General features: G+C 41.7%; 1 protein-coding gene across 9 annotated transcripts in view; it reads right to left on the bottom strand.

Moving 5' to 3' along the window:
- SETBP1 (SET binding protein 1) overlaps window positions 1-16,937 on the bottom strand; it is a 250,603-nt gene that overhangs the window by 205,936 nt on the left and 27,730 nt on the right. For 8 of the 9 annotated variants that reach the window (XM_021379665.1, XM_021379667.1, XM_021379661.1 and 5 more), the window contains one exon: window positions 9,086-9,169. In XM_021379665.1, coding sequence (XP_021235340.1) covers window positions 9,086-9,169 — 84 coding nt within the window. Of the gene's footprint in view, window positions 1-9,085; window positions 9,170-9,288; window positions 9,385-16,937 lie in introns of those variants that run through there. The other variant, XM_021379666.1, reaches the window with a different exon arrangement.

A 16,937-nucleotide genomic window follows, 5' to 3' on the forward strand; every position in this document is an offset into this window, starting at 1 on the left:
TCTTATGCCACTCTAATTTCTGGGTACTCTCCAGTCTTTAACATGAAGGATATCCATGTTGTTATAACTGATTTACAAAGAGGGATGAGCTCTTACAGGAATTAAATAAGGTCTTGTTGTGTTGGAACCCCATGGCAGATGGACTGAAGAAGCACCTCTGTAGAGTAAGCTGAACCAATAGACACAGAGCATTGTGAGTAACTTGAGCTTGGACTGCATCGGTGACAACGGAATGCTATGGAGGGGAGGGCACAGTGAATGGCTAACACTCATGCCTGCCACACACACTGAGTCAGATTGAAACCTGTGTGTATTATGCATTACACGCACTTGTCTTGGCAAGTAAAATGTAGTGATTACCAATAATAATCTTTCAATCCACCTACACATGTGTGTGCCTGTGAAGGCACGTGTTTTTTGTTATTAAGAAGATGTGTAAGTTTTCTTATATAGTTATTAAAGTTGGACTTGTCTTATTTCATAAAATAAGGTAACAAATTCATTGCAGAAGAAATATCCAGAATACTCATGCAGTGCTGACAAATTTCGTGATTTTCAACATCTCAAAAAATTCACAAGGAATATTAAAATAACTTGCAGTATGTTGTTAATTAGTTTTCAATATGTATTTGGGTAGTGTTTCACAAAAAACAAGGTCAAACATCCCACTAGTTTCATGTTTTTGCTGCCTTATAAAATACATAGAATATATATAAAGTATACATGTTATATAAATATATCCATGTAATAATACATAAATTATGTATATAATGCATATACGTATACATTCACACATACATATGTACGTATATATTATTTATACATACATACAGGTATATTCGCACATATATGCATTGACTACATTGTATATTTTATGTGCGTCCCAAGACAATTTCTCTTCACTTAACGTGGCCCAGGCAAGCCAAAAGGTTGAACGCCAAGCTCTAAATGCAAGCTGTATGTGCACATTAAGCTGCTGCTCTCTGTCACCAATCCAGACTTGTATGCTCAGGCAAGAAACTCACTAAATGAAATATAACAAAATTGTAAGTATATAACCAACAAAAGACTATTTTAGATGGATTAATACAAGGCGTGTCCCTCTTAGCATGGTCAACTCAACAGCACAACTTGTTCCCATGAGAAACTCAGGAAAAACACTGTACCTGAGATGCCAGAAAAGTAATTCAAATGGGTATGCTTTTTGTGGATAACCAATGCAATGACTAAATATTTGTGATAGCAGAACCACCGTACTGGATACAGTTCCAGAGAGCTGACTTGCTGAAATTTAGGGCCTCGATTTCATCTCGTCTTGATACTGAATCCAATACAATGCAAGTAAAAAGCTGAGTGCAAACTCTCACCATTCTGCTTGGGTAACATTTTGTGCCCACACTGAGAGGAGTGTGAAGTTCTCCACAAAGATGAAGGCATGACAGGTCCTTCTCTCCGTCTGCTATCTGCCACCTGACACCAAGCTTTTGCATTTTCCTTGCATCTCACAGCCCCCAGCAGCTCTGAGCAGGCCATCTGCATGAGCCTCCAAGAAGATGAGCTCTGGATTCACATGGCATCTGTCATCTATAAGATGACTGACTTACACTGACCCTTCATCTGTTGGCATCCACTAAGGGTGTATCCAGAGTGTGATGTGGAAAGATGCTCTTGATAATCAAATGGACCAGTCCAAATCTTCACCTATATCTTTTCTACATTCACCTACATGTTTTCTGTGCCTTGATTGTGTCTCCTGTTAGCTCCCAACAGGAGGCATACATAGGACCACTTGGAGAGGTTTAACAGTGCAGTTTCCCACTTCTGACTCTCTCCCTCTCTGTCTGTATAGAGAGGGATCAACGGTGGCAACAAAATAGTTATTAATGCTCTCAGATTGCAAGCCTGAAATGACACGAAACAGCATTTTCTTCAGCTTCTTTAGTTCCCTTTTAGCACACTCCTGCATGTTTGCTTTTGACAAGTATAAATGACCCTTTCAAATTCCAGGATTTGAGGCTGACAATTGATAACACCATTTTTTTTTTTTTTCATGTGTGAAGTACTTCATTCAGAGGGCACTCAATTTGCTTTTCAAAACTGCACAGCTTCCCTCCAACCACCACTGAAATGACCCTACCTCCGAGGTGGAACCAGGACCCATCAATGCAGTCCACAACAATTTAGGGCAGGAAGCAAAGAATAACGTATCTCACTGAAGGCACAGGGTCAAGCCAAGCTGGAAAATACATTTCTTGAATGGACAAGGCCTCGTCACCAGAATTCTCATACTCCAGCTCAGGAGGGAAAATGACATGGGATCATCACTCACTAGGAAGGGTCAGAGGCCTACGTTTCACATCTTGAGCAGGGGCAGGACACTATGTTAGAACATGCATGCAGAACTGCCTCAGAAGGAAAAAAAACCCCAACAATTTGCTGTCTGCCATTTCTGGAGTTTTTCCTGTAAAAGTGCACTATGAGGATTTTTTTTTTTTATTTTTTTTTTCTCCTCCACTCTCCTTTCCTGTAGAAAGGAAAGGTTCTATTGAACTTCAGTCTACACTTTACTACGCTTTACAGGAAGCCAAACCCATTTTGAAACGAATATGAACTGTAAGAGGAGACCACGAGGTGGGAAACTCTTGAACTGAGTACAAGACTATTCATAAAATGAGTGAGAAAAGGAAACAGGTAATTATGAAAGGTCATTTAGAAATGTCAGCTTGCCAGTGGCATTGTACAAAGGGAGGTGTAACCTGCTTCAACCCAGGGCTATTACAGCTGAACTTGTAAAGGACATCCATAGCCTGAACTTCTTTTGTTTGGAGGTTTACTATTAGGAAGTTTCTTTTATAACACCATCCCTCCAAAACTTACATAAATCTGAAGAATAGGGACCTATCCATCCAACTCCCATTGCTCGGCTGCTTCCAGTTCGCACAACAGATGTATGAAACAAGAAAACCATCCCAGCCACCAGGAACACAGGTGCTAAGCACTAAATTCAGCAATTTCCAAATGGCAACTGCTCTGGGAATTGGGGATGTTTAGAGAAATGTTAGCTGGTGAGTCTCATTCAAATACCTGTTGCTCCCAAGTGGGTACCACTGAGAGTAAGAGATTTGCAGTTATAAAAATAATAAAAATAATCCGAGTTTGAATTTTCTACAATATTTTGGTTCATCACATGAAACAGTTTTCCCTCTACAGCACTGTCCGTCTCTAGGAAAGTGTGACAGGTGAATGGAAAAGCAAAGTCTGCCCACCTTGCTGAGACCGACACTCATGTCATAGGGGGCAAAAAAAACCACAACAAGGTACAATAATTATGTGAATGAGTGTTTTGTAAAGTAAAAGACTAATGGTGGGATGAGTGCAATGATAGAGCTAGAAGAATTGTTTTTAGTATGTACCAGTGCCAACTGGGATGTGTTTATCAGCAGTGTTACATGTAAATTGCTTCTTCAAGATCTCAAGGGACTGGATGATCTCAGAAGTCCCCTATGGTCCTATGTTCCTTATATGATCACCTAGCTTGTTTCATTCAGTGAATGAAATATGTTTAAGGGTGCTTTACTGCTGGGGAACCTCAGACAATTCATGTCCTCTCTTTGTATTTACTTCTTGTTTTATCGCTTTATAACCCATGCAGAATCCAATGATTTTTCACGCTGAGATTAAATCTCTGCCACAGACAGCAGATGCAGGAATATCTTCACTCCCCCAGTTCTCTCCTTCTGCTTTCTTCCACCCATGTATTTCCAACAGTTAGCCAATGCTTTCGTTTATTTTTATTGCTCTGACTTCTTTCAGCAGTGAGAAACATTAAACATGGGGGTGTTATCCAGACTTGCTCAGATGGAGTGTGGCTGCAGAAGCCTTTGCACTCCCTCATTTCGTGCTTCAGTGCATTTCTTGCTGACAAGTAGAAGAATGCAAGGCAGATGAAGCTAAGGCGTATTCCCCGAAATCTGGTCTCAGCCCTCTGCTATGCCCTCAACAGACACTGCAGCACCAGCTGCCAAAGGAACTTAGCTCCAATACAGTTCAGGTCAGGCCAGTCAGCTATTTAAAGAAGTGGGTTTATTTGTATACTTTTTGCCCTTCTCTCCTCCCGTTAAGCTCCCTCCACGTTTTTTTAAGGTGGGAAATTACCAGTAGCCCTTAGCACATAAAATTTTGTTTTGGTTTATTAGGAAATTTGTACTGGGCCCTTCATCTTTGCTGTTATTTTTATTTTTCAGTAAATTCCTTCAACCATTAAACAATGCTACTCCCAAAACAGCTTTAGTAGAGATCAAAACAGTGTGGCAGGTTTGCTCCAAGTCACCACTGCTACCCTCCAGGTATCAAAGAGATAGAAAAATGTTACATACTTTGCTCTCTTCTAAAGAATTTTGCCTGATTTTAAAAATTAAGGTAAATTTTGGGGAATAGGGAGTTGGGAAAATGATTAGTTTCAATACAGTATCTCAACCACTGCATTTTTGCTGAAATTATGATGACATCTATTGATAGCAGTGCTTTACTTTATTGAACAGAATTTGTAGTGCTAGGAAACCGAGTAAATACAATTTGAATTACAGTCTGCTGTCAGCAGATCTCTGTTTTCGCAGTAGGTATGAAGGTATATGCACATATCCATGTACACACGTGTATGAACATCTACATACATACTCTCTCTATATATAGGCCTGCAATCCTCATTCCAGTGACCTGGAGAGAAAAGCGGGAGTCCTCACATCTTTGATCACATGGTGAACATTGCTACATACACTTCACCTTCAACAGTGTGATGTTTCTTCAGCGAATCCAAAAATCCTCAAAAAAGTTGAGGATTTGGGGGTCTGCTTGGGATAATCAGATTCCCAGTGAGCTAAGGCTATTTCCGCTCTTATTAGCTGCTGAAACCTGCTGCAACCACTAGATTACACATTAAAATCTTAACCTTCCAATAAATTGGAAGGGTCAGGCCTCCACACACATTAGGTTGCACTGGGATCTACGCATAATAAAATATATATATATCTTAGCAGAATAATTTAAAAAATTACCACACCTGGTTATTTCATCCATGAATTCAACCTTTGGGAGGAGACAAACTCTCAGAAGGCCTCAAGGGAAGGGAGTACACATTAGATGAGGCTGAAGAAGCCCACAGGAGAAACTGCCTATTTCATTTCTGGAATGTGGACCATGTGTGTCTATTTTTGATTTTGAACTGAGTTCCTCTGCCTCCTGCCAGAAGTCCTCAGGCCTGTGCTGGTGCAATAAGAGCAGTGGCCCAACCATCCCTTAATAGCTATTACTTCTTAATAAAGAACAGCACTTAGGCAAGGGATGAGGTTACTGTCAGAGAGGTCATGATTAATAATGATTAATCTGATCCTTGCCAACATGAACTGGATCTACCATTCACTAAATAATTACTTTGCAGCATGGATACCTTTTCCAGAGGAGGCATACATTTGTCATATTAAAACTAAAAGCAAATGCATGGAAGGACAAGGAGGACCTTAGTTTTCAGTAACACTTTAAGTCACATGAGGCACCAGAAAAGATAATAAAAAAAAAGTAAAAAAATCAAAGGCTAACAGTTATGATGAGCAGCCTACCTTTTGGATGAAGCAGAGAAAAATAAAACTAAACCTCCCAGGCCAAGCTGTATTTATTGAGAGTAAGGAGCTCTTTGCTACTTCTGGTTCTCAACCTTATGCATACCCTTATTACACATGCTATTTGTCATTCCACACAATTTTCCCCTGTTTTTAAATGACATTTTTCTTCCTCAGAATGTATGAAACAGCTGAAATCACTCACCAGGATCCATTTTTCTTGCTTTATTTTAATATGCCATTTAGCACGAGGAAACCTTAACCCAGGATTGCCATTCTTATGCAACAATGGTCCTCAAATAATAACCAATAGTATAATAATTAATAGAGAGGCATAAATTACAGGAAAACTAATAATTGCCCTGAAGAGCTTATATGAATCTTACAATTACTGTCGGATGTTTGTGGTGTGGAGATTTGGTCTTGGCCTTGGAGCACAGATGAGTTTCACTCCCACAAAGCACACAAACAACTAGAAATGTTGCCAGTGGCAGCCAAGGACGCTGAGGCTTTGTTGCCAAGAAATGACTCTATTTTGAGACTGCTTTCAGTCATCCCACTCTACCAAACCAAAGCTTCAAGACCATCCATAGCGCAGAAGGAAGGTGGAGGATGGCAAGTGTACCTAGCTGCACTTCCTTGGAAGTTATCAAAGGCTTTGTGGGATTTAACTTGCACTGCTTACCCTTTTCCCTCAGCATGTAGGTTTGATTTGTACTTGGAGGTCATAAAATATAGACTACGAGTCCCCCATCCTGCTTTCCTGAAAATTGAACATGAATGTTAGTCTCCTTGAGACTGCTATGAAGTCTCATCCCCATGAGAGTCTGCTTGGACCTTTGCACTCAACAGAGAGAGGGTCAAGATTAATCCGCTGGTGATTTGCATCAAGGAAAACACCATAGAGGCAGGGACCTTTGGATGTTAGAGCCAGGAAAGCAGATTACAGGTCGAGGAAGTAAAGCTTCCCTGCCTTCCAGAGACACGTTGGAGAGATACCATTACATTATATCCTCAGCAACAGAGTCTTGTTCAAGTTGGAGATTTTCAGTGGTGTCATAGCATGTCTGCGACCTTTCACGAGTTTCCAAAGTATGAAATATACATATATATATATTAAGCATTGTTGTTGGTTTTTTTGTTTGTTTGTTTGCTTTTCTGCAAAAATTCAGCCAGAATGTAGGTGGCTTGTCCCAAATCTCTGTATGGATCACGATATTGAAGACATATAACTGTTTTTGCTTGCACTCAAGCAGATGAAAACAAATTGCATTTTCACAGAGTTACAATGGCCTTAATAGGAAATGCAAAGAAAGACCAAAAAAAAAGAAAAAAGAAGAAAAGAAAAGCCCCCAACATCAATAATGAAGGTCCATCTTTAGAATCTGAGACGGGGGGCAGGGAGGAAAAGACCTCAGCAAACAAAACTAAATCCAATGCAGTGTTTTTCCCCTTCACAAAGTGAAACAAGCTGTTCCTAAAATAATGCTTCCTTGGTTTTCTGGCAATTAGTGTCCTGAAGGATTAGCCTACAATTGTCGGCAAGTGTTTGCCTTTCCCAGCCGATGTCACCATAGAAGTCTGCTTTTACTTACAAGGCCCAGGGGATAATTTATAAGCTAAGTTGAGGTCCTGAATTCACAGACAAAATGTTCCACACTGTCACCCACCCTCCTGTATGAACTTCTTCCCTGTCTAACTCCTGTACCCTGAAATCCTTTCTGCATCCCAACAGAGGCACAACAGATGCAGTTTCCAGACTCTGCATCCAGTGCTTGCCCAAAAGTTTATGCTGATACAGCAAATAAAAAGAAATCCTGAGGTGCTCAACACAGCACTAGACATCAAAAATGAGATGTCAGAAATTAACCAAAGGTAAGGAATAATTATTGCTGTCCCATAAAACATTTAAGAGACTAGGATTGTTTTTTTCCTTCCAAGAGATATTGCACTCTCTACATTTGAAATATTGTGATCAATGAATTTTAGGTCCAACAGACAGTTTGTTAGAGATGATGTTTTGTGAACCACTTCCCTGAAATCAGAACGTTCCCTTTCCATTTCTAATCTCCACTGCAAGAGGTCTGACCCTGCTCCATCCTTGTAGTAAATCAAGAGCTACTTAACTCGTGTACATTAAAATACAAGAGTAAATTCACTGAAGTGTTTCATTTATAGTTTTCTCTTGATGTGATAGAACTTCAACATGAGAAAATTAAGCTTGTATTTGTGAGAACAGGAAGTTATTTTTCAAAGGAAAATCATATAAATCCTTGTCTCACTCACAAACTGATAGTATAGTGCAGGACAATGATTTTGTTATTTAAAAATATTAAAAAAAAAAAAAAAAGACTCAATACTACAAAGCATTGGTAAGTGTGAAGAGCATACCTCCCAACACAGTCCACCACAGCACAGACAGATCTATTCTCAGATCTTCTCTGGAAAGCTCCAAAATACTGTTATTAATTGGGTTGATGAACAAGCATGTTGAAAATGAAATTATTTATCCTTGTGAGAACTCAACCCCTCTCCCTCAGACAATTTATCTGGAGATCCCAGACTTTTTCTGCACATTGAATCTGCTTCAGATGTATACCTGGACATAGGTGTTCACAAGCTGCACTAGAGAGCCATCAGCTAGTTACTCGATATTTCAGATCAACAGCTTCTCTGTACTGCAGTGAATGTTGGATAACCCACTATCTATAAAACACTTCTACTCAAGTTGAATTCCATTTCATCTTTGGAATAAATGACCTCTGGATTCAGACATCTCTTTAGCTGGAAAGACAGAAGGCAACATCAACCAAAAATTTTTGAAGGGACGAACTCAGCTGGTCAGAATAGGTGCAAAATGGTAGGAATGGACCATCTTCTGGCTGTTATTCAGAGCACAGTCCCACTGATGTCAGTTTGACCAATTTTAGTGTAAGGGGCCAGTCGTTCTGAGTAATGGATATTGAAACCTGTCCATCAGTTTTCAGTTTGTGAACAAGTTTTTACATGTCTATCATGACTGACCTCAACAAGGAATGTTCTTCTGATGGTGTCACTTCAGAACAAAAGTGTGAAGCAAATGGCACATTGCTTTTTAATGACTGCACATCCAGGCAACTTTATTAAGAGAATAAAGGTTGTGTGCATTTAGCCAGTAAGGAAGTGTAATAGTCTTTAAGAAAAGCATTGCCTGGATTGGATTATTAAAAAGAAACAGAATTCATAATAAACCAGATGGGAGTAAGTCAGGCTAGGGCATTCACAACTCTTAGTGCAATAAATCCCTGATCTTGCTTGAAAGTGTTTTCGACAAATAACAAATGCAAAAACATTAATGTGGTATCACTGTTGGCCATGATAAAGACTCTATTTGTGTCCAGAAACCCTGCTATGTAACAGCACAGTTTAAATCAATCAAACATTAACACATTCTTTTGTTTCTTCTCCAGTTAAAGTACATATTGACTGACCTGATCTGAGTCTTTCATTTGAGCATTTTTCCCTTTTCTGCAACCACAGCTCATGAGCAGCTTCGCATCTCCAATGACTTTTCCCTACAAGAGAGAAGGCAAGAAAAGTACCGTCACAAACTGAACAATCAAAGACCAAATTGTCTGCATTAATGACCAGAGAGAGGGAAAGAGGGGATATTAGGGAAACCCGTGGACTCAACCTTCATTGCTTTGAGATGCTCTTCTGTAAAGAATTAGCACCCAAGCTGCTAAGTAGACTTCCCCAGGGTCCATCGTTACCTCATCAGTGAAGTCACAAAGGGCAAAAGGAAAGCACAGTGTGTGGAAAAACAACAGGCATATGAACAAACCAAAGTGAAAAAGAACAGGTTATTACAACCCAGTCCTACTTCAACCCAGTGCTTTTCATACACATACATGAGCAAGAACAAATCCATCATCCTCAGGGAGCACAACTGCCAGGAGTGACTTGAGGTAAAGCTCCTGTGTCAGCACTCACATTCACCATTAACAAATTAGTGCTAATTTGAATTTAGCATAACTAGATTCTGCAAAATACAGGCCTACAGGCATGACTTACCCACATTTGGACAACTGGTCCATGTAACTATAACAAATCCTTGCCAGAACTTCAACAGCCGAACCTCACCCAACACCACAGTCCACTAGAGTAAACCCTGCAACAGCAATACCATGCCGGGTCCAATGGAGATCAACAGAGGAACAACTTCCTCACCCTTCCTCTGCCTACAGATAGCAGTTTTAAGCTGAGTTCAGCCAACTCCTTTTCACTGGCAATCCATCAGGTTGACTGAGCAACAGTGTCCTCATGTTAACCTAGATCTTTTCTAGGGATCATTTGAATCATTTTTGTTCTCCACCAAAGTTTTTTTGGAACTTATCAGAACTTGATAAATCTTCATAAATCCCCATGGTGGAAAGGGGCTGGGATTCTAGGTTTGGTCACAGTGCTGATTTAGTTCAAACAAAACAAAAACACCACTGAGATCCCACGAACATGTAATATTAACATGCTTTCTCATAGACTCACACTTTGCACTTTTTTTTTTCTTTTTTTCCAAAAACTTTCACTGTCTGCAGCCAGAAAACAAACACTCTCAGCATCAGCTGGGCAAGCGAGGGAGAATCTGCTCATACGTAGCCATGGAGAATCATAAGATTTAATCTGGATGAATTTATTTGAAAAGAATATCACAACATTAAAGCAGTTGATGAATTTAGCCAAGTGGAAGTGCTCTACACTAAATGATGAGGAAGAGAAAGGGCATGATTAAAAGGAATTGCAGCCATTGCTCACTGTCAGGGCACAGCAGAGAGCTGACCCTTGGTGGCAGGAATTACAAACAGGCCAATAAACTTCAGGTCACCTTGGGAAAGCTTGTAAGCTGCCAGGTGTGCTAAGGTCTCTTGCTTGGTGACCCCAGCATCTCACCAGTCTCAGGAAGACACAATAATGTGCAAAAATTATCCTTCCACCTTCTCTCTGCAAGAGACACTAAAACAGGGGACGCTGAAAAGGTCATACCCACACCTTCAGTAATTCAATCTGTATTATCTTAAGATCAGAAAGTACTCCCAGAAAGAAATGATTAAACTAAAAATTAAAGTAATTACATTAAGTCATTACATTGGAAATGACAGCACAGAGAACAGGGAGATTATCATATTCCTAAGCAAAGGAGATCTTCTAGATACCAGAAGTACACAAGGCAAGTTAGAGATACAGGAGGGCCTAAGGGAGAAACCATCCTTCCTAACAGATGGGCAAGACATCTCAGAGTGCCTACAGCAGTAACACGCCTGTGTTTAGGCAACTGGATCCATACATCACTTGCTGTTGGTCACCTTATTTCAGGGCTCACAAAAACCCATTACAACAAGATTAGAAGCTCCAGCCCTTTTAACACCACAAACCAAGGAAAAAGTTCAATTTTTAGATCCTTCTCTGATTTGTGGGATACAGTCCTGGACAAGCAACCTCATTGCAAGCTACATCAGTGTTCTTCTGTACAGCTGGAAGTACCACAGAAATAATGGGGAATCGTAATCACTTGGACAATCAAGAACAGAAGGAGGATATTAACCCAAAACTTGATAGTATATTTTTTCTTTGATGGTGCAAGAATGCAGAGGCTATTCCATTCCTTTAAAAAAGTAAACAAAAACAATACACTAGTTGAATAATCTCATCTCCTTCCTTCTCCAGCTGCCGATGTACCTCTCCTAATGGGCATTACCTCAATTAGCTACGACGTTCACCTTTTTAGGAAAGCTTTTCATGAGCAGATATTTAATTTGGGGATAGGTGTCTAACATTAGGCAGCGAAGTTGAAAGGCAAAGGAAAAAAAAAAAAAGCATATGGACAACATTTGCAGCCAGTCGCAACTCCGTTTAAGAGCAGATGGAGGCCTTGTCATTCAGGGGTTTCCTCACATACACCAGGCAGTTCAGTGGGGATAGGGAAAGGGGCTTCTGTTTGGATGCTTCTGTCTGGAACCAGATTAGAAGAAAGCATGCTTGCCGCAGCACGTGCCTTGTGTTATATTAAACATGCATATGCAACTTCAGCTTTTATTCAGCGATCTGAAACAGAGCCCTCCAGGGTGCTAAGGGTCAGTGAGTTTTTGTTTGTTTATTTCTGTGTTATTTTACAGTTTTTAGTGCCCAAGGAGTTTGTTAAGAAATTAAAACACCTCGCCGGGGCTATCCTGCCGCGGTGGTTGCCTCCTAATCCAGCCCTCTCTGCTCCATCCAGCAGGGCAGTCTTGCACTCCTGATGTTTACAGGGGTAGGAAAAGGGCTCTATCTTGATGGTGCTACAGACATTTGTGCTTAATTTATATGGAACCTCATTTCCATGTTTCATGGCCTTTTAATAACAGGACTGGGGAGGAGCACTGTGATCTTGAAAGCACACGGATATATTGCTATTAAATGTTCCTGTGCTTCTTGCCCTTGACGTGATGCTGTGGCTTTGAAGCAGGTAGGCACAATCATTTCCAGTGCAGAAGCTTGCTTTGACTTCTGCTGGCTCCTGTACATTGCCAGACTTCCCCTTCCCCCTTGCTCCTTAGCAAGAACATTCCTTAGTGGGCACAGCAGAGGAAAGCAAATGTGTCTCATTATTCTACGTGTGGTATCCCTGCCACTTGGTGAGTCCCACGGGGTTCACCAACTTCATCACACCACAGGCTCCGGCAGTTGGCCAATGTTTGCAGGGGGAAAAAAAAAAAAAGAAAAAGAGAAATAGTAATAATTATAACAGGCTTAATTATCTCAGCTTCACAGGTGACAGGAGCTGATCAGTCACTAGTTTTAGAAACCTGTGGTCAAGAAACACTGAACCATGTCACCCAGAAGTCAAATGAGGGCCGGTTACAACTCGCTTCACGCCAGCGGATCCGGAGTGCACACAAATCCCTGCTACCGGGGCTGCCCCGCAGGCTGTGGCAAACACCAGCATCGCTGCCGTGCTCAGAGCTGCCAGCCCCATTTAGAAGAGTCAGACATGACGCACATGGCATTGGCAGGCCTCTGCCGAGCCGCCAGGCTCTGTGCTGGAGGAGAGCTGGCTGGGATTCATGGGAGGATTTTGAAGTCTCGTTGAAGCAGGGAGGGGGGGGGGAAAATGAACAAGAAGCAAAATTTGGTCATTGAGCTTCATGCAGACATTCTGTTGTCCCCAGATGATGAACTCAATTTCGTTTAGTGGCTCGTGGGCTCCTCACCCTATGACACAAATGCGCAAAGCTGACCCTTTTCAAGGGTGGCAGTCACTCAAAGCAGGTTTTTTCACACCCTACGGTTACATGAGCTGTGTTAGGGTCTTCCTCCTGCTCTTCCAAGCCTGTGGCCAGAGACAGCAGCACAAGGGGTGGTGGTCTGGGTCAGCAGCTCCATGCAGCAACCAGCACATCTTTCTAGGCACTAATCTACTCAACTCACATCAGCTTTCCTCATGTCTGAGCAGCAGCCATTGAAAATACTGGCAGTGCCCTCACCCCCAAGGCACTGGCACAGTCTTGCCCTCACACTTCCAAAGACCTCTGAGTAAGAGAGCTGTGAACACTGCCAAAAGTGGGATGGCGCCAGCAGCCACTGAGGTCATGCAGCACCTCCTGTGAAAGCCCAGGTCCTCTGCCCCTTCATCAGGCAGGGTCAGGTACACACACACTGCTTTGCTTCTTGCTTCCCTGATGCAACCCCAGGTTGGGGCTTAGCCCTGGGGGCAGATTCCACTTCTCCTTGGAAGGTCCCACTGGCTGGATCTGACCTTGGCTTTCAAATGTTTCATGCTCTCCCCATCTCTCCTTTGCAATACCCTGCTAAGGAGTGAGTGTGCAGGTAGGTGCTACTGTCCTTCTCTGATTCCTTCCCCATCTTTTCAAATATCTCAACATTTCCAGCACCTCTGCAGCCACCTTGCCTGATATCCCACAGAAGAAAGGTGAACAATTCAACCTGTTGCTATGCTGCTGAGACTCACAGCTACTTTTAATTGAAACCACTACCATTTGGCACTATGTTGGGCCACTAAGTAAAAAGCACTGGGGAATGTGGTGGTTTTATTATGTGTTTTTTCCTACAGACACAGTTCATTCTTTGACCAAGGAAAAAAATGTGTATAGCACCACAATGGTGAACAATGGGAATAAAAAATAAAGGGGGAGGGGGAATGTGGGGGGGATGGGAGCTTAAAAAACATTGAAATGAGCAACATAATCAGTATTTATGGATTTTATGCAGTTCTGCAAGGGTGATGTACAAGTCTTGAGGAAATCATGCCCAAGTGCCCACAGAGGGACATTGTAGAGTGGGAGAGGAGAAGGGGGGAACTGAATCCAAGGTGGAGGCAAGCAGGAGTACAACAGACAGCTGGTGTTTGGGTGGTGGTAAATCACCCTGAAATGAGCCTCTTCCCTCAGCTCAATGAGGCCTAAACAACAAAGGAAGGCACAGCTTGCAGCCGGACAGCCTGCTAGCCAACCACAGACACACATGACAGCTTCATTCAGGAGCCCGGAGTCAATACAAAAGCTTCGAAATCAATCCGACATCCTGCGACCTCAAACAATGCACCAAATCTTCTCAGAATTGGAGCCCCAAATGAGGGGGAGCAGCATTCAAGGGAGATCAAACCACAGGGCTGGCATTGAAAGGGACTAAAAAGGAGAAGAATGTTCCCAGTTTATTAATGGTGGGGTCTGGCCGGCTGCATCCCAGCCACCATAGGTTACGTTCATTAAAGGGCAGCACTTTGCTCGCATTATGCAGAGCCCAGAGAGTATGCGTGCCTGAGTGTGCCCCTCACTTTCTAGAGATCAGGATGTGCCTTTCTGCTTAGCGCTGTTGTCTTCATCAGGAATTCCTCCTGTGTGAACCACAAATGTGTTTTTTTCCCACTTGAGCAACTGTATGGGCACAGACATGAGCACGCCCTCGCACATACGCATGCTCGCTCTCAGCCTCGAGCTGAAAAGCATAAAGGAACACAGGCAGGCTCTTTCCAAGGAAAAAAGCCCTACATTTCACATTTAAGCAAACCCCCTTCCCTCCTCACCATGCTTTCAGCTCTCACACACTCAATCTACTACAAAAGACTGAAGCATTACGTGATGGTTGCTGCTGCCGAAAGAGTTGATTGCTCCATAAACACTCGCGTGCATCTAAAGCCATAAAGGACCTGGTCCAACATCAGAGCCAAGCCCCGAAAAACAGAAATAGAAAAAAGAAGGGCTTCAGTCCCACGAGCTTCCCCCTCCGGATGGGATTGCCCCCTCTGGGGTAATTTCACCTGCAGCATCTGTCTTGCAGCACCGCATACAAACAGCACCCTCCCCCAGTGCATGTGGCACCAGCAACAAAAAGGCCAAGCAAATCCTTTTTATCAGCTTGCCTTTGAAGGCAGGTGGAGAAGTAGAATTTAGACACACACATAAAAAGGAAAAGGATAAATACAATTTGCAAAAGTGCTGTTTGGATTTGCCTGTCCTAATTATCTCCTTTTCAGCTGCCACATCTTTGAAAGAGTCAGACCTTGCAAGTTTTCTCCTCCTCAGCTGCAGAGCCCAAGACGGAGAGCTCACATTAGGAGGTCAGACTTGAAAAACACATCTTTTTTTGTGCTGAAAGGGGAGTAAATGAAGAGAAAGAGCTGAATTTTTCAAAGCTGTCTACTGATTTTGATGTGTATTTCCCATGTGTTTTCACTGGAGATGTGTCAAAGTCCAATCAACTTTGCTTTTAAAGTGTCACACTGATATTATATTCAGAATAGACATGGCTGTGGGAGCTAGTAATCTCCATCCAATAGGAGAAATTTAGGTGCACAGAAACCAAAAACAACAATATAGGTTCCCTAGGTCTTAGCAATTTCAACACTTTTTACTCTGAACAGTTGGAAACGTAGTATTAAGGCTCCATTAAAAAAAAAAAAAAATCTAGGACAAAATGAAGGGATATTTAAACCCCAGGCAGGAAGACTGGAACTGTCCCCACCTGGTTTATCAACAGTAAGACAAAAAAAGCCTCTCCATTAACATTCATAGAAAGAGGAAAACTGCAGCCAGATTGGGCACGTGCCCAAAGATGCGGTAGCTGAGTGGTAGGAAGCCATGGAGGGCTGCAACAATTTATAGCAATACCGATGAAACAGAGTCTGCAGAGATCAGCTGGAGAAAGATTCAAGGTTAAGTTTTATTGTAGGATAATAAGGCTGAAATCTTTCATTCTAAAGTGTGCTTTCTTCATATCGAAATAGCACTTTTTCTTTCAAATATGTAGTGAATCCAAACACAAGTTTTTCAAATGTCAAGAAAGCCAAGCTCTTATCTGGATGACTTTTTTCTTTTTGCTTGCATGCTCACTTTAAACTCTGCTATTTGAATAATTTAACAATCTATCTTAAATATTTCACCAATAAATCACAGGTTTGTGTTTCTATTTCATGTTACAACTAATCACTGGAGGAATGCCCATGCTGGAAGTCAAAATTCTGCTCCACCAAGTCAGTGATGCATAATAATTTCTCTACAGACTCTCCAGTGAATAAAAACTTCTCCGCAAAACTCACGTCATATAAAGAGTTCTTTCTACAGGAGAAGAGTGCAACTGCGATCCGGGATAGTCTGTATTCTGCCAACAGGGCTTGAGATTTCCAGAGCTAATTGGTTTGTAGAGGTTCCCTCATCCCGCCAAGTGCAAGCGTGCAGCTCCCAGATGAATCCCATCCACACAGAGCCAAACTCCCACTCTGCTGCTCCAGATGTTAGCAAAACAGAGAGGGGAGCAGGTACCAAGGAACACCAAATCTCACTGAGCATCAACGGGAGTAAAAATTCTCAAGTTTATTCTACAGCTGTAGTGGAAATGTAGTTTTGGCAACCACATTCCAATGCAGTTTTGATGCAAAATTAGCATGTTTATAAAAACTATGAGAAACAGACCTACCCTCACCCAAACTCCCAAAGTCCCAATTCACCAACATGAATCCAGTAAACCTCACATAAGTACAATTTAGTGCACTTAAGCCTAATTTTGTCCTTAAGCCGCTGAGACACATTCAAAGCAAGACCTACTGTGGTCTCCTTCAGCAAAAGCCAAAATGCATGAACTGCATAAAGAGATAGCAAGAAGTTTGTGGCCAAAATTTTGGACCCAAAAAGCAAAACAGAATGAAATGAACATGAGGAGAGGAGGGGAATAGCTGTAAATAAATCACTAATAAGCTGTCATTTTTATTTTTATTTTTGTATGCATCGATTTTTACTTAGTTTTGTTAAAAAATAAAAAAATAAAAAAATAAAAATAAAAAAGTAATGCTTTTTC

This window comes from Numida meleagris, chromosome Z, assembly GCF_002078875.1.
Source record: "Numida meleagris isolate 19003 breed g44 Domestic line chromosome Z, NumMel1.0, whole genome shotgun sequence".
NCBI classification, from domain to species: Eukaryota; Metazoa; Chordata; class Aves; order Galliformes; family Numididae; genus Numida; species Numida meleagris.